The 21,567-nt window shown below is 34.9% G+C and overlaps 3 protein-coding genes across 3 annotated transcripts; 1 reads left to right on the top strand and 2 right to left on the bottom strand.

The window, feature by feature from the left end:
* Positions 1–1,481: 1,481 nt before the first annotated feature.
* LOC25483260 (exocyst complex component SEC15A) lies at positions 1,482–4,782 on the bottom strand. The gene is made up of 2 exons (XM_013611927.3): positions 4,565–4,782; positions 1,482–4,202 (listed from the first exon to the last, which is right to left on the bottom strand). The coding sequence occupies exon 2, from the start codon at positions 4,186–4,188 to the stop codon at positions 1,831–1,833; it is 2,358 nt and encodes a 785-aa protein (XP_013467381.1). The 5' UTR covers positions 4,189–4,202; positions 4,565–4,782; the 3' UTR covers positions 1,482–1,830.
* Positions 4,783–8,102: 3,320 nt separating this feature from the next.
* LOC11434124 (WAT1-related protein At5g07050) lies at positions 8,103–10,274 on the top strand. Its single transcript, XM_003590245.4, has 6 exons — positions 8,103–8,408; positions 8,499–8,561; positions 8,670–9,027; positions 9,375–9,536; positions 9,636–9,787; positions 9,923–10,274. Exons 1-6 carry the CDS (start codon positions 8,203–8,205, stop codon positions 10,053–10,055), a joined length of 1,074 nt encoding a protein of 357 aa, XP_003590293.2. The 5' UTR covers positions 8,103–8,202; the 3' UTR covers positions 10,056–10,274.
* A 1,118-nt stretch (positions 10,275–11,392) lies between these two features.
* Positions 11,393–13,918, bottom strand: LOC25483259 (bZIP transcription factor 60). The gene is made up of 3 exons (XM_013611924.3): positions 13,424–13,918; positions 12,999–13,222; positions 11,393–11,897 (listed from the first exon to the last, which is right to left on the bottom strand). Exons 1-3 carry the CDS (start codon positions 13,753–13,755, stop codon positions 11,647–11,649), a joined length of 807 nt encoding a protein of 268 aa, XP_013467378.1. The 5' UTR covers positions 13,756–13,918; the 3' UTR covers positions 11,393–11,646.
* Between the last annotated feature and the right edge of the window lie 7,649 nt (positions 13,919–21,567).

Genomic DNA, 21,567 nt, shown 5'->3' with positions numbered 1-21,567 from the left:
ATCGTTGGTGGGTGAAAGAGAGTGGAATTTTAAAGTGACAATGCATGAAATCAAGATTTTCATAAAATTTATATAAAAGGACAATTCTGGTATTATCAAAAACTTTTTAAAAATACTGGATGTAACCAGAAATATATAGGGTGTGAATAGAAAAACTCAACCATTAAATCATAATGAATGTTTTTTAATTATTTATTTATTATAAAAATTTATTTATTATAAAATTGTGTCAATTGATTCCATTAATTCTTAATGAATTTTTTACTATTATATTTTTGTATATCATTTTTTAAATATTTATGATTTTTTTACCTATTAATAAAAATATGTAAATTTAAATCAAAATTAAGTGAAGATAAAAAAATACAAATTTGTGGGTCAAGCATAGGGTTTGCTTATTGTTAATCACCATTGGATGGTTGAGTTTGCTTATAAGTTGGCTACATGCAATGTGGCAATTTGGGCCCACAAAAAACAAGTTAAGACTATCCACAATGTAGACCCTCAATTTTGAAGTCTTAAATGGGTCGCACATGGACATATCATTTTTTAATAATTTTTTAATAATAATACTTAATAGGTACTCAACCACTCCAATGAAGATCCTTTAACAAAAATTTTAATAGAGTCCCACAAATATTATTTAATGGCCATGAAAATTATTATTTTAATAAAAAGTGATGTGGGCGTTAGATCTTGAATCTTTTAAGACCTCCAATTTTTTTTCCACAATGGAGATACCTATTAGGTATCAGATCTTAAATGGTGAAGACCTCGCCATTGTGGATGCTCTAAGCAACCAAAATAAGTTCTCCCATCGGAGATGCTTTCTAAGTTGATGCAAGTGCTCAATTTGAAAGACCAAATTGGGTATTTACTATTTAATTGGAGAAGGTGGTCACGTAGGATGGTGATATATGGGAAGTGATACATATGACCAAAATGAGAGCGCAATGTGAGGTGTAAATTTGTCAGACCTGGATTCCCTTCTTCCTACATTTTCTTATTTTTCAAACGATTAAATATACTATAGTTAATATATATTTCTATCAAGTTTAATCTCTCTACAAAAAATTTCATCCATGTTTGATTGCCATACAATGATTTCAGTAAAAAACAACATCATATATATTTAATTTACTTCCTCAAATCACCAAACGAGGAACTAAATATGGACGGAAATTTTAGCGACCACACTTGATAGAAAAGTACCACTTTATAAGAACTAGAAACATACTTAACCTTGTATCAGATTACCTTATACTAAGAATTCAGCTATTACATAACTAACTTTAGAACATTCGTCATCTCTAAAGTCTTGCCATACACATACACTTGAACATAACCTTACGAATCATTGGTTTTGGTGTATCAAAAATATGATGTAAATTGTAATATCAGTATCCATGATGATATGAAAACAAGTTATTGAATGGCCACAAGGAACTGAATAAAGTTTAAACTAGAACTAGAATCAGAAGTGTGAAAGGGCATTCGAATGAGAAAGCTGCAAACAAACTAGATGAACATGAACTATATTCGGCCATGTACGCATACCAGATCCATCAACACATTCACTCCAGTAGCTGAATGGTGCAGATTGCAGAAACAACAAAGACATATTAAGACAGTAAATCACATCCTAGAGGTAGTAAAATTTTGATTTTATGCAATGATGAGGCATTGCTCCATGAAAAATTCATTCAAATTTAAGGCCTAATTAAACAAGTCCGACCAATATAGAAACACTAATCATTCTGAAGTTAAACATACACAATAGAAGAAGAAGACCACCTCAATTGTACCCTATTCAAATGAAAGAATATTTAGTCAACTGAAATCCTTAAGCCACTTTTTGAGCACGTCCATTGATTTCTTTCTAGCACTTTGCTTAGCATTTTTATTAGCAAGGCTTCCAAATATCCCATCGGGTGAATCCTTGAATTTATCACAGATGGCAGAAACCTTCTTGTAATCCAATGCATAGTAACTTTTCTCCCTTATATCAGGATTCATGAAGTCCTCAGCTTGACTACTTAGCAAAAGATTAATTAACTGCCTTGCTTCTACCAAGCAATTCTTAAAACTACCTTCATTGTAAATTTCTCCCAGACCAGCAGAATAGAACTGCTCATCTGCAAAATTTTCTATGATCTGAAGATCATATTCGATGTTTATAACAGCATTTGCATTAAACCTTTTGACACTATCACTAGAGAAAGCAGCCACTAGAGAATTGGAAATATGCTCAAAAACACCACTCCCAACTCTGTGCATGGCATCCAGGGGTAAAATTTGTTGTGCTGGCTTTAAAATAGAATGGAGGTAAATAATCACTTCATGTATGTAGTCATTTCCATTCTGATTTGTCTCTTCAGGAGTCCAATTAACACCAGCAGTCATAAACTTGTCTATTTCTTTGTTTACCATGTTAAGTAGGCCAATATAAGCTGCGTCCCTCGATGTCTTCAAGACCACCTTTGCACTTAAATCTGGCTGAGGCCTTTCAATTGATCGGCAAGGAATGCCGCATAGTTGGGCTGCTTGTCGAAGGAAAAAATCACAGGCTCTTTCAAGGACAGCTATGTTTGTAGCAATCTGCATAACTTGAGGTACAGCGATGTTGCCACCATTAATTGTATTGAGTAATACTGCATTCAATACGTCAATCAGGAACTTGTCCAAATACTTCCTCACAACATCAAAGACATTCATATGCATACCGATACCATGAGACAAGTAATCAACGGAGCCTTTGATAAAGGACCTCACAATGCGACACACATCAGGTACCATGGAGGAGAATGGTGCTGTATATGGAAAAGCAGGCATACTATCTGATGTTTGAAGATTAAATGAAAGAACAACATTCTCATAGTCAGATTCCTTTTTTATCAACACTTGGTCATATGAGTCATTGCCGAGAACATCAACAGTTTGTTGCCGGCATTCTTCCAAGAGAAGCTGGTGGTACTTCTCATGGCTGCTATCAAGCACATCAAGAAGTGTCCCAATGTCATGCCCATATTGTCTAAGAGTAGACCCAAACAGAGTGACGTAATCCTTCACCAGGAGAAGATGTGTGGCCGACTCCATAGAGGAGAACTGCTCCTCTAACACGGATGTCATTTTAGCCACAGCTGTCTCCCACATTGTTTCAACTTGATCAGCTACCAGGAGGACCCCAGCAGTTCTGAGGACTCTATCCTCAACCATGAAGAAGCCAGCAATTTGAGCAAAAAATGTCTGGTAAGATTCAACAAAAGGTTGTGCTGAAGATATTTCAAGGTCGGAATTCAGTTGTAACAATCTGTTAGTATAGTAGTATTCACGAAACTTCTCTCGGATTCCTAGAAAATCATGAATATGACAAGCACGATAAAGAGGTGTGAGATCAAACTTGATAACAGAATCTTCGTCAAATTCTTCGGCATCTAAAGTGTAAGCGAGACTCCCTGCTCCTGAAATATATTGTTCCTCAGCCTTTCTCTGCTGTTCTAGCATCTCGTCATCCCTTTGGCGAACTGTTGCAATACGGCCAATTGCTGTTTGCCCAATATTTCTAGCAGAACTCCTTATCTGAACCATCCATTCGTTAACTTGACTGCAAACATTCTTCTCAATGTGCAATTTTATTACAGGAATTCTTCTCTCTACGGCCACTTTGAGAGCCTTCAAAGGAATACTCTGAAGGTAACTTTTCTCAAGCAAATCAACAGTTTTCAATGCTGAATAAAACTGGCCTTCAGAAACTTGACTGTTACACTTTCCGCAAAGCTCTAACACCTCAACACAATTCTTGGATATTTTTACAGCTTCAGCCACATTCTTCTTAACAGAATAACACTCAAGAAGCTCTTCAAGCTTGACAAGAAGGTCACTGCCAACCTGCTGTAACTTAAAATTGTCACCATGGAGCTGACTCTTTAACTCTTCAGCGTCAAACAACACCCCGCGAAGTTCATCGACTGCAAGGATGAACTCCTCGTAATGAGTCTTGCACATCTCCTCAATTTCAGCTTCCTTTTCCTTAACCACAAAACTCATCTGGCGAAGAAGCCCCTCCGGACGACCCATTTCAAAGGCATGCCTAACAAGAGGACCAACATCATTCCCATTTGCAAGAGCCAAATCCTCCCCACCATCACCATTCTCCGTAACACTTGTCCTCTTTGGTTTTAAATCCATGATCACATGAATCCCTAGAAACCAAATTCAACAAAAATGAACAATTCCATTTCAAGAGATTAACCAACATACAACAATAGTGATTTGTTTTTCGCTCCTCTCCATCACAAAATAGAAAATAAAAAACAAATCAAAGAGAATATGAATCACTATGCATAATAAATAAAGTTAACCCATTAATTATTAAGTAAAATTGTAAAGACTTAACCCATCCCACCTTTGCTAATGTTGGAGAAGGGTAACTGAAATGAGTAAAATAATTGGAAGCTTGAACAGTGTATAATTGGAGCAGAATAGGAATAGAGAAGTTAATCGTAAATGGAAATAAAGTTGAGTAGATTTGAAGTAAGAGTGAGAGTGAAGAGAAGAAAGGTACCTGGTCGAAAATGAAAGATTCACAGAAGAGAGAGAGAGAGGGTTTGTGTTGTGTTGTATTGAGATTTCCGTTGCCGAATGAATGAATGGTACTAGCTGTACTGACGACAATTCCCAGCACTCACAGACAGCAGTACTGTTTGGGAGTTTGATTGTCCCAACCCAAACACACACATTCGCAAATGCGCCGGCGTGTTTTTTGTTTAACTAAATACACTACACACATGTTTTAGTTAGTTTAAGTCAATTGACTCAAATCAAATACTTCCTTCCTTCAACTACAAAAATAAATATCACAAAGACCGACAATGAACCGATACAACTCGAATAAAGTTCGGAACTCGACTCGGTAATTAGTTCGTTGAACTTGGTTCATGAACCAAACGAGCCGAACTTGAGCTAAAGATTAAGTTCGTTAACCAAATGAGTTGAACTTGAGTTATATATAGTTCGACTCGTTTGATTCACGAACTGACTCGATTATATATATATATATATATATATATATATATATATATATATATATATATATATATATATATATATATATATATATATATAAAAAGCTAGGTAATAGTATTTAACTAATAGTAAAATATAATAGAAGCAATATAAAACAATGGAAATATATTGCTTGTACTCCCATGGTGTTTTAGCAAAGCTGCACTACTTTGTTTTTGTCCCACATCGAAAGTATTTGAGATAGATACAACAATATTTGTCTATAAAAGAAGCGGCTTTGCTACTCTTTGATATTAAGATGGGTAATCTATTATTTCACGGTTGTGAAATGGCTGTAGTCCTCTTTGCTTTAGTTTTTTTTTTTTTTTTATAATATTTTTTTTAAAATATTAATAGGTTTAAAATATGCAATTTTTAAATAAAAGAATAAATTTTAAAATTATGTGATTCGAGTAAATGCAGAACCGAGTTGCTTGTGAACTTTAAACGAGCCAAACTCGAGCCCAAAAAAAGGTTCGTTCGAGTTTCGAGTCGAGCCGAGCTCAGATAAGTTCGACTCGACTCGACTCATTTCCAGCCCTAAATATCACCCTATTTTACTCAATATGTTCTCAATATTGTTTTCTCAAGAGAAAACAATGTTCTTTTTTACTCGATGGATCTTCAACGAACCACCATGATTTTTGCAGAATCCAACGCTGCAGTCAAATCAAACCAAAAGGACGTGGAGTGTAACAGCCTGATTTTCGTTAGATTTATTTTAATTAATTCTTATATGTGTTTATTCGTGCTTGTATTTGTCTCTGTGTGTAATTCGGTTGGGATTAGTAGATTTTGGTGTTAGGAGGATATTTTAGTCATTTTAGACTCAAATGTATTTGCAGGTAGGGTTGGGAATAGGCCAGGCTGGCCTACAGGGGCCTACGGCCTGGCCTGTTTTGGCCTGGACTGTTTAGTAGATAGGCCTAGGCTTAGGTTTTTTAGAAAGCCTGTTTAGTTAAATAGGCCAAGCTTAGACTTTAAAAAAAGACTGTTAAGCCTAATAGGCCGGCCTATTAATACTTAATTATTAAAAAATAATTTTTTATATTAAAATAATTGCATATATTAAAAATATAAACATTTTTTTCTCTATCTATTAGTCCCTTAATAGGCTTTGTTGTTATAAGCTTTTATGTAGGCTTTAATCTAGTTGAAATTTACTTGTAGTGAAATAGGCTTTTAAGTAGGCTTTAAGACATGTTTAACCTATTTAGTAGGCCAAATGAACTATTTGATGGCCTTAATGTGAAGTAGGTCTGTAAGTGGGCTTTCAGGCCAATCCATGCTTTTAAATAGGCCAGGCCAGACCTAGAAAAACGGCCTATGATAGGTCATAGGTCAGGCTCAGGCTTGTAATTTATTTCGTAGGCCAGGCTCAGGCCTATCAAAGCCTGGTCTGGCCTGACCTATTCCCACCCCTATTTGCAGGCTATTAACCTGACTTTATACTTCACAATGAACTCAATTAATCAAATCATCTCGAACTTTATATGTCTTATATTTACAAAAGTATTTGACTGTATCTACATCATGCATGTTCAACAATATTCATATTCGAATCATTGGAAGGTTCAACACAATTAGGGATGGCAATTGGACCCAGGCCCAATGGATACCCGCATAAAATACCCACAATGGATAGGGTAAAACCCCGCTATCATGGGTCTGGGGACGGGTCCGGGTAATACCCACGAATTTTAATGGGTATGGGCACGGATAAGGATACTATACTGCCCAGCCCCGCACCCCGCATATACATATTTATTTAATATCATAACTAATTTATTTATTTTTAGTGTATAGTTAAATAATTTATTTAGCTATTTAAGCCTAAACTAAAATCTAAACCAAAAAACTGCTTAATACAATAACAACTCCATCCTGCTGGTGTACAATATTTTAGAGATATTTTAAATGTTTTTAATTGGACTAAATACTACAATTCATATTATTTTTATAAGTTAATTTTAAAATATTTTGACCATAGTTTTATTTCAATTGTGATGTTTTTATTATCTTTTCATAGTTAAAGTGTGGGTAATGGGTGCGGGTATGGGCACTTAGATACCCATAGGGTATGGGGAAGGGCACTAAAGTTGTTGCCCACGAGGGTACGGACACGAGTACGGGTAATTTTTAAAAATTCGGGTATGGGGATGGACATTATAGTACCCTACCCATTGGATACCCATTGCCATCCCTAAACACAATTTCGAATCAACGAGAGGTTCAATCATAACTATAAACACATCACAACACAAAACCAAAAGCAATAAATTAAAACTTAAACACATACACATAATAGAAAATGCAATAAAACAATGCAACTTTTTTATTTTAAACGATCAAAATTACGTTCCGATCTAGCAAGCCTTTAGGAATTGAACAATGGTTATTTGAGACCTAAATTTCGTAAAAAATAATTGAACTTTTGATGGAAGATAAAGGTTGAGTGTAAAAGAAGAATTGTAGTTCTCGGACAAAGCGAACGGAAGTTATCTTGGTCGGTAAACAAATGGGAAAAAAAGTTTATTATATATTTTTTAACTCTAACGACTTAACTAAAAATGAAATGAAAATACAGGAAATGCTCAGTTAATTCGACCACAGATAAATTATTCAAGAAAAATACTCATTAATCAATAATGTATAAAGTTGAATATATAGCAGCTTAAAAAAAAAAAGAGAAACTGCAGTCATGAGTGATTAATTCGACCGCAAAAATAAATTATTCAAGAAAATACTCATCAATCACTGTTGTTATTATATTAAAAAATTAGGCAGGTCCCGATAAAATATTTGAGTGGAAGCTGCAATCACTGAGTGATTAATTCGACTTTTAATTAATTATTTTAGAAAATACTCTCATCAACCATGAATATTATATATCTTATATCTAAGTTGGACATGCACTTTGTAAAAAAATAAAATAAAAATAAAGACAGGCCTTGATAAAATAAATTAATTAGTGGAACCGGCCATTTCGTGGCATATAACTATATTGATTGATTCATGCTTCACGGATTCGATCATTCATTGAGCTATACTCGAATTGGTATAATACTCAATATGTTTGTTATATATAAAAGTGCATGTAATGAACTTGTTGAGAGCTTCTAAATAAGCTCAAAACTTATGGAGCAAAAAATATTTTGTTGTCTACTTGTATACAAAAAGTTCAAGCCACACCTAGTCATGGTATTTGGCCAGTTGGGCTATACCTTGTTATATTTTATCACTGAAGCTTCTTTTAATCATGGAATGAGTCCTTATGTGTATGTTACCTATCGCCATGTTGTAGCTGGGTTTGTGATGCTCCCTTTTGCATACTTTCTAGAGAAGTACGTACACACGTATATGTATATTTAATCGAATGCATGCATCCGAGTTCTTAGTTTGTGTTTGATGACAATTTGTTGTTTCTCTTGCAGAAATGTAAGACCAAAGCTGACATTTTCTCTATTTATGGAATTTTTTGTGCTTGCAGTGTTAGGGTAAGCACAAATAATAAAAAAATGCATGCTATCACATTGTTATATATATATATATACACGCAAACAAGTATGAAAACCTAATTTGTATAGTATTAAAAAAAATTGCAGGGTCAGTTTGACATTGAATATGTACTTTGTAAGCTTCAAGTACACTTCTCCAACTTTTATTGCTTCCATGGTCAACTGCATAGCTTCCCTTACCTTCATTATTGCAGTGGCACTCAGGTTTGAGGTTCTTGATCTTAAAAATCCTCATGGTATATCAAAGGTCCTTGGTACCTTAATCTCCTTAGCCGGTGTTATGACCATGACACTATATAAAGGACCTGTTATGAGCAATTTTTGGCGTCCTCTGTTTACTATTCAACCAACAATTGCTTCTTCTGTCAATGAGAAGAGCCAGTTTAAGGGTTCACTTCTCATAGTTTTATGCTGTGTTACATGGTCTTTATGCTTCATTATGCAGGTCCGTATCTTAACTCATGATTAGTTTTTAGCCGGAAAATTTTAATAATTATTATTTTTCAATAAGAAGTTTTTTTCATTTTTTTGTTGTTTTGACCTTTTCCTAAGGATTCTTCATATAGCAAGTACCCTTCTTGGTCGATGGATCGAGATCTGACGATCCAAATTTCAATACATATTTCGATTTCTTTAAACAAGAAAATACAAAGTTTAAAATCTAGATCGTCTGGTTTTTATCCAATCATTATGGATGTACTGAATGCTTGCCATCGCAGGCAATACTGGCACCAATTTTTGACGTTGGAAACTATTACAACTCTGATATCTTGGTTGTAATTGGAAATTCAGGCATCGACTCTAAAAAGATACCCTGCTCAATTATCACTCACGACATGGATGTGCTTTATTGGAGCAGCACAATCAGCTATTTTCACAGTGATAGCAGAACATAATAACCCTTCAGCATGGATTATAGGGCTCAATATTGACTTGTGGTCCACAATATATGGGGTTAGTATACCAAGTAATCAGCTCATAACAAGGACATGATTTCTGTAAAGAAAATACTGCAAAATCTAGAGTTCTGACTTTATCAATCATCGATGACAGGGAATTGTTGTGAGTGGTTTGTTGACGTACACTCAACTATGGTGCACCGAGAAAAAAGGACCAGTTTTTGTCACAATGTTTAACCCTCTTAGTACCATATTTGTGGCAATTCTGGCATATTCTGTCCTTGGTGAAAAACTTTATTTGGGCAGGTAACATGCAATGACTCATAGTTCTTTTCATAGTATAATAAGAAAATTGGGGATACAGATCTAGTTTTACCATGAATATTTTTTTTAGTATAATTAGTTATAAGTCTGAAATTGGTGTTTTCATAAAATTTTCAGCATGATCGGTGCACTTATTGTCATCATGGGACTATACTTGTTACTGTGGGGGAAAGAAGGTGACAGAGAGGTTGATTTCAAGACCAAAGGTAAATTGCAGTGCTATAGTGAAGACCAAGAATGCAAAATATAGTCAGTAACTTTAGCTGCAAAGGTGGAAATGTACTACATCCAAGTGAGAGAATAGAATAAATTTGTACACCACGAGGATTTGTAGGTTTATTTTGCCTATACATTTTGTGCAAAAACCATGGCTTCCCAAAGTTCTGTTTCACCACTTCTACTTCTACAAGACAAATTTTCATAATATTGACCAACAAAAACTGCAGAAATGAAAACTAAATATTGTATAGTTCATGTCATTAAATCAGAATAGTTATACTCACCAAGCAGTACAACCAGTAACATAAATAAATAAATAATAATCAAAGATGAAAGAAAGGAGAACAAGACAACTGATTATCATAATGTGCCATTCATAATTCATTTACACCACAAAGTATAGAAATAACAATAAGGGTGTGTTTGATTTGCTAAAAGATAATTCATTACACACCACAAAGTATAGAAATAACAATAAGGGTGTGTTTGATTTGCTAAAAGATAAGGGACTGGACAGGATAGGACAACTCCAGTTGTAACCCCAGTTGTACTGTGTTTGATTGTAAAACTATTCTAGTGATAGGACAAATTGGGAAGCAAGGGACAAGACATACACACCCTTAAGATATGTGTTGTATCTCAATTTGATACTAAATTATGACGAATTCTGATTTAATATGATAAATCTCATTTCATTATGGTGCCAACTACTTTTCTTGTCATTTGATTTATTATGACTTGAATTTTGAACTATTTTTAACTAAGAGGGTTGAGGAGGAGGTAGTCTGTTCAAGACTTGAAGTAGCAGATGATCCATTTCCCTTGTCTCCACGGCAATTACCCCCCTGCCTAGTTAGAACTCCTTCTGAATCACTCATAATCAGCTCTAGTGATTACGAAAACTTCAGAGTTACCATGAGTTCTAGGTTCACGAGAGCGTTGTTTAACTGAGGTGTTTGCAGGAGAATGAACTGAATATGAATATATTGGAGCAAAACTAAAAATAGGGCACAAAGGGAAACCTCAGGTGGGTGAGTACTGAGTGGACTTTATGGTAACCAAAGATAGTAATGGTGTGGTTTAATGTAGGTTTAGATTCAAGATAGAAGGTTAAAGGGGTGTAGTATGGTGATGGTCATGGTCTTTCTCTTGATTCTTTGGCTGTATTCGATCTGAATGTCCGAGGTTGGTGATTGATAGTGCTTCATGGAAGAGATTTCATGATGGTTGTTAGAGGTGGAACTGTAGCTTGTAGGTGGCTTTGGGTTTTTTAATGGTCTGGCTAAGATGTTCATAGAGATCGTTTGATTGAAAAACTATTCTTTCGAAGAATCAATAATAGAAAAACAAGCAGTCTAAACTGCTACATAAAAAACAATTTCCATGTTTCAAATAGGAAGAACACATAGCGTCAAAGTGCATAACATAGAAGCTTATAATACATGTCAAAAGCATCCCAACATGTTTGGTTTACATATTTTTTTTTATAACTAGGACTCTATCTAAAAGCTCAATAAAACAAAAACCAAAAAGTGAGAGAGATAGAGAGGGAGAGAGAAAGAAAGAAAATGCATAGAAAGAAGGAATAAATAGAACATCTGAAATGCCCCACTTCAAAAGTTTTATAACATGATAAAATCAAATTTCATCTTCGTTCTTGAAGCTTGGCATCTTCTACTCTTTACAAACGATCGAGTCAGGAAATAATCAGAGATATTATTACTGTTTGGCCCTTTTAGAGCCACCCTTCTTAGACCTTTGTGATCCATGTTTTCTCTTGGAGGTAACACTGTTGTTAGCGACAGTGGAAGGGGTAGACTGAGTTGGCACATGATGCCCAGGAACCATAGCAGGGAACCCAGCAGCAGGGATTCTGCAACATGAATATGATGAATATTTGTAAATAAATGATAATCTAATTAACATGAACTCCATTAGAGCAGCTTCATAAAACTCACTCTTTGAATGATAGCAACATTGGAATTGACATATGAAAATCACTTTCTATTCATTTAGCATGCATAAAGGGAATCTACTTTTTCTCTGAATGTTTTGGAATTTCCATGTTGTATATGTTTTATGTATTTTGCATAAGCACACAAATCTGGATTACAGCAAAAGGAGGTACACCTTTGGAAGGTGAAATATTAGCCTGAATAACATAGCATAGTTGCTGACCTCAAAAATACTATAGTGGGATGACCAGTACATACATAGAGCTCAATAACTATGGTTATTGACCAGTGAGAAGGTGAAATATTATAGCCTAAATGAGACAGAATGAGAAGCCCGAACACTGTCATGGTGTTTTTCATAATTTAAAAATTCCTAAGATACTCCAATTAAAAAGCTCTAGTGCTTTATGTTTCATGGGATTTTTTTATTGTTAAAATTTTTTCATTTGAATTTCAGATCTCATTTCATGCAGTGCTTTAGAGGCCGCAACATGAGCTATATTGGCCGCTATAGCAGCGGCTGCACTACTGCTTGTTTGTAGCAGCCACTCTGCTACACCACTATTCATAACACTGCTAAACATAAAATAAATTTACCCAGTACTTTGTGTTCTGCAAAACCCAATAAAAAACCTAAAGACATCTTTAACATCTGATCTACACAACAGTAAGAAGAAAACATGGCAGTTATTCTACCGACAAAAAGCATATTATCCATATTATTCAATATCAACTAACAAGTAGCAATTTGGGAAACTATGATAAGTCCAATATATGAAACTATAGAGCATTAGCAAAACGTCCATTCATTCAAGAAAGTAAGCAAAAAAAAAAAAAATTATAGGCCAGGCCAAACAACCAAAGAATATGCAATAATGAAACCAAATCATTTGTGCAAAGTCACTGTAATCCTTCATATGGTCATACTTTTAGCAGTTAAACTACAATACCTAAAATAAAATGGCAATGACAATAAAAAAAGAAGCAAAGCAAATATGATTTGCAATTGCAAGCCTTACCCAACAAGAGCACAGCAGACTCCTGCATGGTCATGGGAGCACCAAAGCCACCACGCGATTGCAAACAAAGCCGCAAAGCATGGTTCTCAGCATAGCAGCACTGAAGCAAATGCTCCAATCTTCTGCATTCCCCTTCAAAATACCTACTCTTTGTCTCAAGGTTTTTCACATACACCTTCTTCCTCTCTCTTGATTTCACAGCAGCGTCCCTGTTCCTCATCTGCCTGAAAATCAGATACCAAAAACTTCTCTTTAGAACCATAATCATCCCATCAAATTCGGTAACCTCGAATACAAATTACAAATTACTAATTACTCCAGCAGGTTGAAAAAAAAAAAAAAATCATGATTTTAAAGACTAATTAATACTTATATGATCAACATCAGCAATTCTTATAAACTATATGTAAATTATTTTGTTTTACCTAATTTGCTTTTTTGAAACGGGTTCAGGAGGAACCTCTTGAGGAGTTACTGGATCAACCCTGGCTTCATCAGAAAGAACGAAACCTTGATCATCCGATAGAGGGATAGGGTCGACGAGAATATCTTGGAGAAGCTTATGATAGTCAGAATCCGATGATGAGGACGCAATTCCCTCGGCATCAGACATGAGAAGATTCTCAATCTCTGAAAGAGGCGAGGGAGTGTCTGCGACGGAAACAGAAGGATTGATATCATCCTCCTGCAAAAAATCGGCGACTTCGTATTCTGCGAAGAGAGATTCGAAATCGATTTGGGGTTCGAAAGTGTCCATGGTACCCAAAAATTACGAAGAAGATGATGAATGGAATGAGTTGAATGGAATTAGTGAAGGTTATGCATATAAAAAAGAAAGAAAGAAAAAATGTGAGAGCGGTTATGAACAGTGGGGTTGATTGTGTGTTGTCTTGGTGATTAAGGAAAAGTAAAATAAATAAAAAAAGAAAAGTAATAAAAACTGTAAACTGAGGAGGAAGGAACCGCGTATATTAATTCCAGTCTTATGTATACCGTCACTCGACCAATCAGAATGCATCAATCCTACACGTGGCCTCTCTATCTCAACCAAGACAATCCTTCTGTTCTTTTTTTTTTAATTGTTTTTAGTAGTCTATAACTTTTCTCGTTAGTTTATTCATGTTATAAATAAGGTGTATTTAAACTCCGACCACCACAAAAAAAAAAAAAAAAGTAACTATATTAAATGCGAATAATATAATAGTTTCTTTTTAAGGAACAATACGATACTTATATAAAATAAATAATTATATTAGTTATATTATAAATTATTGTTCTCATGAGCATAACTCATAGAAAATTGTTGTTCGCACATATCATAAGACTGAGACACACAAGTAAAATACGTTTTTGCCCTCGACAGTTAACTGCTGAGAAATTTAAAATTCGGCTGCAGTTAACTGCCGAGGAAAACCTCAGTCGTTAACTGCAGAGAAATATGTTTCATCAGATGAAAGAGTCACCTGCTCCCCCTACACACTATTTCATCATCAACTTCCATACCACTTCCATCAAATCCCCAAATCCAATATTTTTTTCTCATCAAATCTTGCTCCAAATACATTCAAGCATCAAGCATAGGAGGTATCAACACACTTTTGACGTAAAAAACAGGTATTGAGCATTTTAATCGGTTTATTTTTTTGTTTGGTTATGGATTCTACGTCAGTTACGCAGAACTATGTCATGGGAAACTTCGGTACCTTACTACCGAAGTAAACTTCGGTACCTTACTACCGAAGTAAACTTCGGTAGTTTACTGCCGAAAAAAAGCTCGGTAGTTAGGTATCGAGAAAAACTTGTGAAAAAAATTTCACACCTAAAAAATGGAAGCTACTGCTATTTTTTCAAAAAAAAAAATTCTTTGTTTTTTTTTTTTTGTTTTAATTCATTATGGCATTGATGTTTATGCATTAGTTAGTTGTTAATTCATATTTTTGTGTTGTTTAATTATAGTAATGGTAGAGAATGCGGAAGATGTTCCGGGAGAGGCAAAACCAAATTTTGTAGAAATTTTCGGAGATGTCAAACCGCCTAAGGTTGAAGCCAAATCAAACATTGATGTAGCTTCCGTCCATGTTGAAGCTTCTAAATATGTTGACTCCGGTGTCCTCCCACTTCATGCCCACGAAGTTGACACATCTAGATTTTTTTCAGACGACGTTAAGTCGAAAGATAGAGAAGAATTGCTTGAGTGGACACGTCGTCAAACAAATAAGGCAGGATTTACAATTGTTACACAAAGATCAAGCTTGATCAATCCCATGTTGCAATATCTAATCTCGAAGTTGGAGGAGCACAACTATACTTATTTCTAAAAAACACAAAGTGAAAGTACTACAATCAAAGATACTTTTGGGCTCATCCAACATCCGTTAAGTTGTTTAACAATTTTCCAACGGTTTTGGTTATGGACTCCACCCACAAAACAAACATGTACAAGATGCCAATGTTTGAGGTAGTTGGGGTCACTTCGACCGATTTGACATATTCGGTAGGCTTTGGATTTGTGACACATGAGAAAGAGGAAAACTTTGTTTGGGTTTTAAAAATATTGCGTAAACTTCTTACGTCAAAGATGAATATGCCTAAGGTGATTGTGACTGACAGGGATATATCTTTGATGAAAGCGGTTGCAAATGTTTTCCCCGAAAGTTATGCAATGAATTGTTACTTTCATGTGCAAGCAAATGTTAAACAAAGGTGCATCTTAGATTGTAAATATCCTTTGGGAAAAAAGGATGGCAAAGAGGTGAAACCTCGCGATGTTGTGAAGAAGATAATGAGGGCATGAAAAGTTATGGTTGAATCGCACACTCAAGAGTTATATGGAAATGCATTAGTGGAGTTCCTAGATGCATGTAGTGATTTCCCACTTTTCCTAAATTATGCCATGACCACCTTGAAAGAAGTGAAGGAGAAAATAGTGAGGGCATGGACAAACCATGTGTTGCATCTTGGTGGCAGAACCACCAACAGGGTAGAATAGGCTCATGCTTTAGTAAAGAAATTTTTGGACAATAGTGTGGGTGATTTGGGTACTTGTTGGGAGAAAATACATGACATGTTGGTGCTTCAGTTCACTGCGATACAAACAACCTTTTGTCAGAGCGTTACCGTATTGGAACATAGATTCAAAGATGTCACTTTGTACTCCAGGTGAGGTGGTCATATGTCTAGATATGTTTTGGACAACATTGCTTTGGAAGAGTCACGTTGTAGGGGAACATTGTGCATGGACAAGGAAATTTGTGGTTGTGTTCAAAGGATAGCTTACGAGCTACCATGTTCATGCAAAATTGCTACTAAAATCCTTGAAGAGAAGCCAATTTTATTAGATGAGATATACCACCATTGACATAGGTTACGTATGGGCGAAGAAAGTAATGACCATGGTTTTTCAACAACGTCTCAAGAAACTCCCTTACGAAATGAAGCTTGAAGTCAAAGAGGTTTTGCGACAGTTGGCATTTCTTGAAACCACCATGATGTCTCCACCACCACGAAAAGTACCAACCAAGGGATCCAAGAAAAAAGTGGACATTGCGAGGTCTAAAGGAAAAATTACATCGACTAGTCGGATTCCTTCTTCGTGGGAGGTTGTTGATTCCCAAAATTCAGATAGTCAACCGTCACCATCACCAACAACATCATCATATAAAAGAAAAAAAGGGGCTCGTCTTGGTAAAATATCACTTTCCCCACTTCCAGCACCTTCTCGGTATCCAAAGCCTAAGGCTATCCCAGTTATGAGGCCTATTGATTATATGTCACACTTCATGCTTCCATTTATTGAAAAAGTGGTGGATGTTTTAGGCGATGGACATTGTGGATTCCGAGCTATAGTCGAGTTCATGGGCTTGACCGAACAAAATCATATCATGATTCATACACATCTTATTCAAGAGTTGAAAGATCATAGAGATGATTATGTTGAAGTATATACGGGTGAGGATCGTTATAACTACATTTTAAATGGCTTACATCCTCCCACAAATACCAAAGGTTGTGCACATCTTGTTGATAAGTGGATGACTTTCCGGACATGAGACACATTGTTGCTAATTATTACAAAAGGTGTGTGGTCGTGTTGACAAATCTTGAAGTTGGAAAATCGGAATATTTTTTCCCACTAAGAGGGCCACCACCGCTGGGTAAGCAAAAAACTCCCATCATGTGCCTTGGGGTAATTCCGAGTCATTTCGTGCTTATTTATTTGAAGAATGGTTGTCCACTACTTATATCATCTACGGAGTGGCACAATCACAAGAAAGAAGATGCGGTGACTTGGAAAGATGAGTATTTGGATCAACGTGAGTTGTTCCGAAAGCTCATGGCTATTGAAAGTGGAAACAAACCGCCGAAACCACAAAAGGAGTCGAACAAAGCAGCGCCTATTTTGTCGGACACTCCCGAAAAACCAAAGCAACAATTTGAAGTTATTGCGGAAGATGATGAAGATTCTAATTCACTTGATCTTCCCTAATCACTTGGTCTTTAATGAGTGATTTTTTTGTCGGTGTTAGTCCTTTTTTTTTGTAGAAATTACACCGACGTGTATTTTGGCGTCGAAATTGTAACGCCAATTTTTTGTGGCCAATATATAAGTAACATTTTGTAATTTATATTGATATATATGATAATATGACTTTTATGTGGTGAAACTAGTGCAATACTTATTTATTCGTTATTAATATTTACGCATTTGATTTATTCGTTATTACATTTCATTTAATTTCATCCTAATGTATGATTTTTTTTCATAAAGTTTTTGTGAAGTGAAACATGTCTGAGGTTGCAAAAATTGAAGGTCGTGTTAGGTACTCCGCTTTTAAAAAGACAATTAAGGTTATGATAACGCCGACCGACTCTCTTGATGATTTGAAGGCACAACTTAACACTTATTTTGAGCATCTTGGTGAAAATCAATATACACGTCACTTGTTTGGTCAAATGTCATGCATATTCCTACGAGAAGATAGAGATGAATACGTATGAAAAAACGGCAAGCTATATGCCTTGGCTTATTCGAGACGATAGCGACGTTGGATTTATGTTTCGGAATATGGTGGAAGATAATATATTATATATGTATGTTCGTTCTATATGCAATTGCGTTGAATGTAAGTAGGGATTTAATTTAATGATGTGTAATGACTTGTAATGTGTTGTTTAATTATGGACACTATGTAACACGCGTTTGATGAATTTCAAACTTTTGTGTATTTTGAACCAAATGTCGGTTTGATTTAATTATGGACAATTGTAAAAGATATTGTATTTTTCTTATTTATGACTGAGTTTAAATGTTGTATGAATTATATTACCTTTGGAAATGCTCTGGTTTAATTACAGGTAAAAACTGGCCGAAAAATAGCTTGGAAATGCTTAACAATTATGCAGAACCCACTGTCTGCATAATAGTTTTTCTCGGCAGTTAACTGCAGCCGGATTTTGAATTTCTTGATAGTTAACTGTCGAGGGGCAAAAGTGTATTTTACTTGTGTCTCAGCCTTATGACATGTGTGAACAGCAAATTTCTAACTCAAACTCAAGTATACGTTTCGGAATTTGAAAAGAAAAATTTATATTATAATTATGTTATACTAGCATTAAGACGAATATGTTATGTTTGGGGATGGCAATTGGACCCAGGTCCGATGGATACCCACAAAAAAAACCGCAATGGGTAGGGTAAAATCCCGCTTTCATGGGTCTGGACATGGGTCCGGGTAATTACCCGCAAACTTAAAAGGGTACAGGCACGGGTATGGGCACTATACTACCCAGCCCCGCAGCCCGCATATATGTATTTATATATTCAAAAAAAAATAAAAAATAATTTATGTATATAAATTAATTAATTAATTAATTTACCTAACTATTTAAGCTTAAATCTAAACCTAAAAAATGCTTATTACAGTAACCTAAACCTAGCATCCTGTTGGGTTGATTCTCTGCTGCTGCTGCGTGCCTTTCGTTGCTTTCGTTGCTTCGTGCATTGTATCGATTTGATGTTGGAGGATTTTGAAAGAAAAAAAAAATAACAATCCATCGTTAAACCATTTCTAAGGGTAAGAAGCTCACTCAATATATTTACTCTAAAGCTTCCCTAATTTCTTTGTTGCAACATTTTACCAAGGGAAAAGATTTGGTGAGACCAGCGGCTACCCGATTTGCTACCTCGTATTTAACTTTAGGGTGTTCACTCAATAACTTGAAGATTTTAAGAGGAAAGCAAAGTTTTTTGGTAGTCCAATAGCAATGGCTGCTCTTAAAACCAAAACTCCGGCACAATGGTGGGAGTCATATGGAGATGAGCATCCGGAACTACAAAGATTTGCCATCCGTGTTCTAAGCTTAACTTGTAGCTCATCCGGATGTGAAAGAAATTGGAGTGCGTTTGAAATGGTGAGTTTCTTTCAAATTTAAGTTGTGATAATAGTCTACCAAATTGGTATATAGTATTCTAATGTAGTTTGTGTCTATTAGGTGCATACAAAGAGAAGAAATAGGCTGAAGCAGAAAACAATGAATGATGTTGTGTTTGTGATGACCAATTCCTTCTCTTCTACTTCTAGGTAACATTTTATTTCCCGTTGTTTTGTTTTCTCTTTACCAAATGTTTTACCAAATTCAATCCAATTATTTTATAAAATAGCATTTATACTTTTCTGATACTTTCAGTTTTTTTCTCATATTGTTTTTCATCGTACTTCAGTTTTTTTCTATATTGATTGATATAAAATCTATATTACACTTTTGTGTTGTTTTTAATATAATCAAACTAACACTTGAAATTTTCAATTCACTTTTGTGAGTAGAAAGGAAAACACTTCTTACGCCATTCAGTCATGACTCAATGGATGATTTGTTTTTCTCTTGTTTTTTTTTTTTTTTTATAGTTTGAAAAACCAGACATAATCAGGTGCCTACCGCGTTTGCAATTTTGGTAGGGACTGTTACATGATTATTTTTTGGCTGATTATGGTGGCACTTATATATGTAATTTTTATTAATTTAAATGCAAAAGAATAAACAATTTACTCCATATACTATAATTGAAACATGTTTGGATATAGTTTACTAAGTGCCACTACATGGTATAGGTTAATGTCTCATATTTGGGGTTGACGTAGCATGACTGCATGGTTTTCTTTGAACATTTTTATTTGTTAACAATTGCTTTGAATCTTTTATTTGTATATGTTTCAAGCTGTGGTGGCTACTTAAATAATTTTTCCTTATGATAATTAATATTTTTAGTTATTATACATTATTTTTTTCATTAGTGAGATTCTAAACAAAGTACCAGTTATTAACAATTTTATTGTTTCTAGATGGAAACTAGGAGTGGAATGATTCAAGTTAATGATTCTCTCACACAACCTGGAATCACTCCTAGTGATAATGTGGACAATTCCGACAGAGATCAATCTCAATCCCCAACTGACCTTATTCATCCTCTTACTGATGATGACGATGATGTTGATGCATGTGAATTGACTAATGAGGGCAAGAGAAAAAAGATATCTAATGTTTGGGACCATTTCAAAAGAAAAACAATTAAAGGGGAGGAAAAAGTTGTCTGCAATTATTGTAACAAAGCTTTGACAGGTAAAAGAACTCATGGAACTAGTCATTTGAAGAAACATTATTTGTCTTGTAAAAGAAAACCGTATAGGGATATAAGACAAGCAATATTGTTGAGAGAACAAAAGAAAACAGACGGGTCATCTTCTCATCTGAGTAACTATCATTTTGATCCTGAAAAATCAAGAAAAGACCTTGCTAGTATGATAATAATTCATGAGTATCCACTTTCAATAGTTTTTTTTATGGAAGGTTATTTTTTTTTAGTATCTTTTATTATTATTTTGTCTATTAGATGGGATCTTACGATCCTACGATCTACGCTCTTTCTATGCCCCAACGATCTTTAGTAGGATCCCGATTTTGACAACCTTGGAGACAGCAAATCATCAAAATCTAGTTTTAAGGATGCAAATTGCTTCACGAGATAATGTAAACTATGATAGGAACCAACAGATCCTACCAACGAATTAACAGTAACACAACCAAGGAAGAAGATGAAATAGATGGTAATTAAAGAAAATAGGGTGCTTTATTGATATGATGAGAATAGTAAAATAGTAGAAGAGAAAGTTTCTCTAACTACTCCCAGTGCAAAGCTCCGACACAACTCAGAGAGGAATCCTACTCTAGCCCTAAACAGAAAACTTGTTCCGTTGTATTCTAAAACTCCTGAGAATTCCCCTTTAAAAACAAATAAAGAGAACATTCTAGTATTTTACCCTATTGGGCCTCTTATTATTTAATCCTAATCCTAATGAGCAACTTACTAATAATCTACTTAAACCTAATTAACTACCTACTAATTACTTAAAACACCGCCTCATATTGGATCCTAACAAACTAGCTAGATAATTGATTATTATACTATAGTGTGAGTCTACTCTTGCCAACTCCCAAATTACCAATCATCTACAACTTGAAAATATAAACTAATTCCCAAAGGTATATATATTTCGTAGTGGAATTCTTTTTC

Source organism: Medicago truncatula, chromosome 1 (assembly GCF_003473485.1).
Source record: "Medicago truncatula cultivar Jemalong A17 chromosome 1, MtrunA17r5.0-ANR, whole genome shotgun sequence".
NCBI classification, from domain to species: Eukaryota; Viridiplantae; Streptophyta; class Magnoliopsida; order Fabales; family Fabaceae; genus Medicago; species Medicago truncatula.
Note: the sequence above shows the minus strand (reverse complement) of the source record. Positions and strands in the feature narration are given on the sequence as shown.

Excerpts from the sequence above, each read along its gene's own strand:
- LOC25483260 (XM_013611927.3), bottom strand. The coding sequence starts at position 4,188 with ATGGATTTAAAACCAAAGAGGACAAGTGTTACGGAGAATGGTGATGGT.
- LOC11434124 (XM_003590245.4), top strand. The coding sequence starts at position 8,203 with ATGGAGCAAAAAATATTTTGTTGTCTACTTGTATACAAAAAGTTCAAG. Across the intron at positions 8,409-8,498 it reads TTTGCATACTTTCTAGAGAA|AAATGTAAGACCAAAGCTGA; the intron begins GTACGTACACAC and ends TTTCTCTTGCAG. Across the intron at positions 9,788-9,922 it reads GAAAAACTTTATTTGGGCAG|CATGATCGGTGCACTTATTG; the intron begins GTAACATGCAAT and ends TAAAATTTTCAG.
- LOC25483259 (XM_013611924.3), bottom strand. The coding sequence starts at position 13,755 with ATGGACACTTTCGAACCCCAAATCGATTTCGAATCTCTCTTCGCAGAA. Across the intron at positions 13,223-13,423 it reads GTTTCAAAAAAGCAAATTAG|GCAGATGAGGAACAGGGACG; the intron begins GTAAAACAAAAT and ends TCTGATTTTCAG. Across the intron at positions 11,898-12,998 it reads GTCTGCTGTGCTCTTGTTGG|AATCCCTGCTGCTGGGTTCC; the intron begins GTAAGGCTTGCA and ends TTCATGTTGCAG.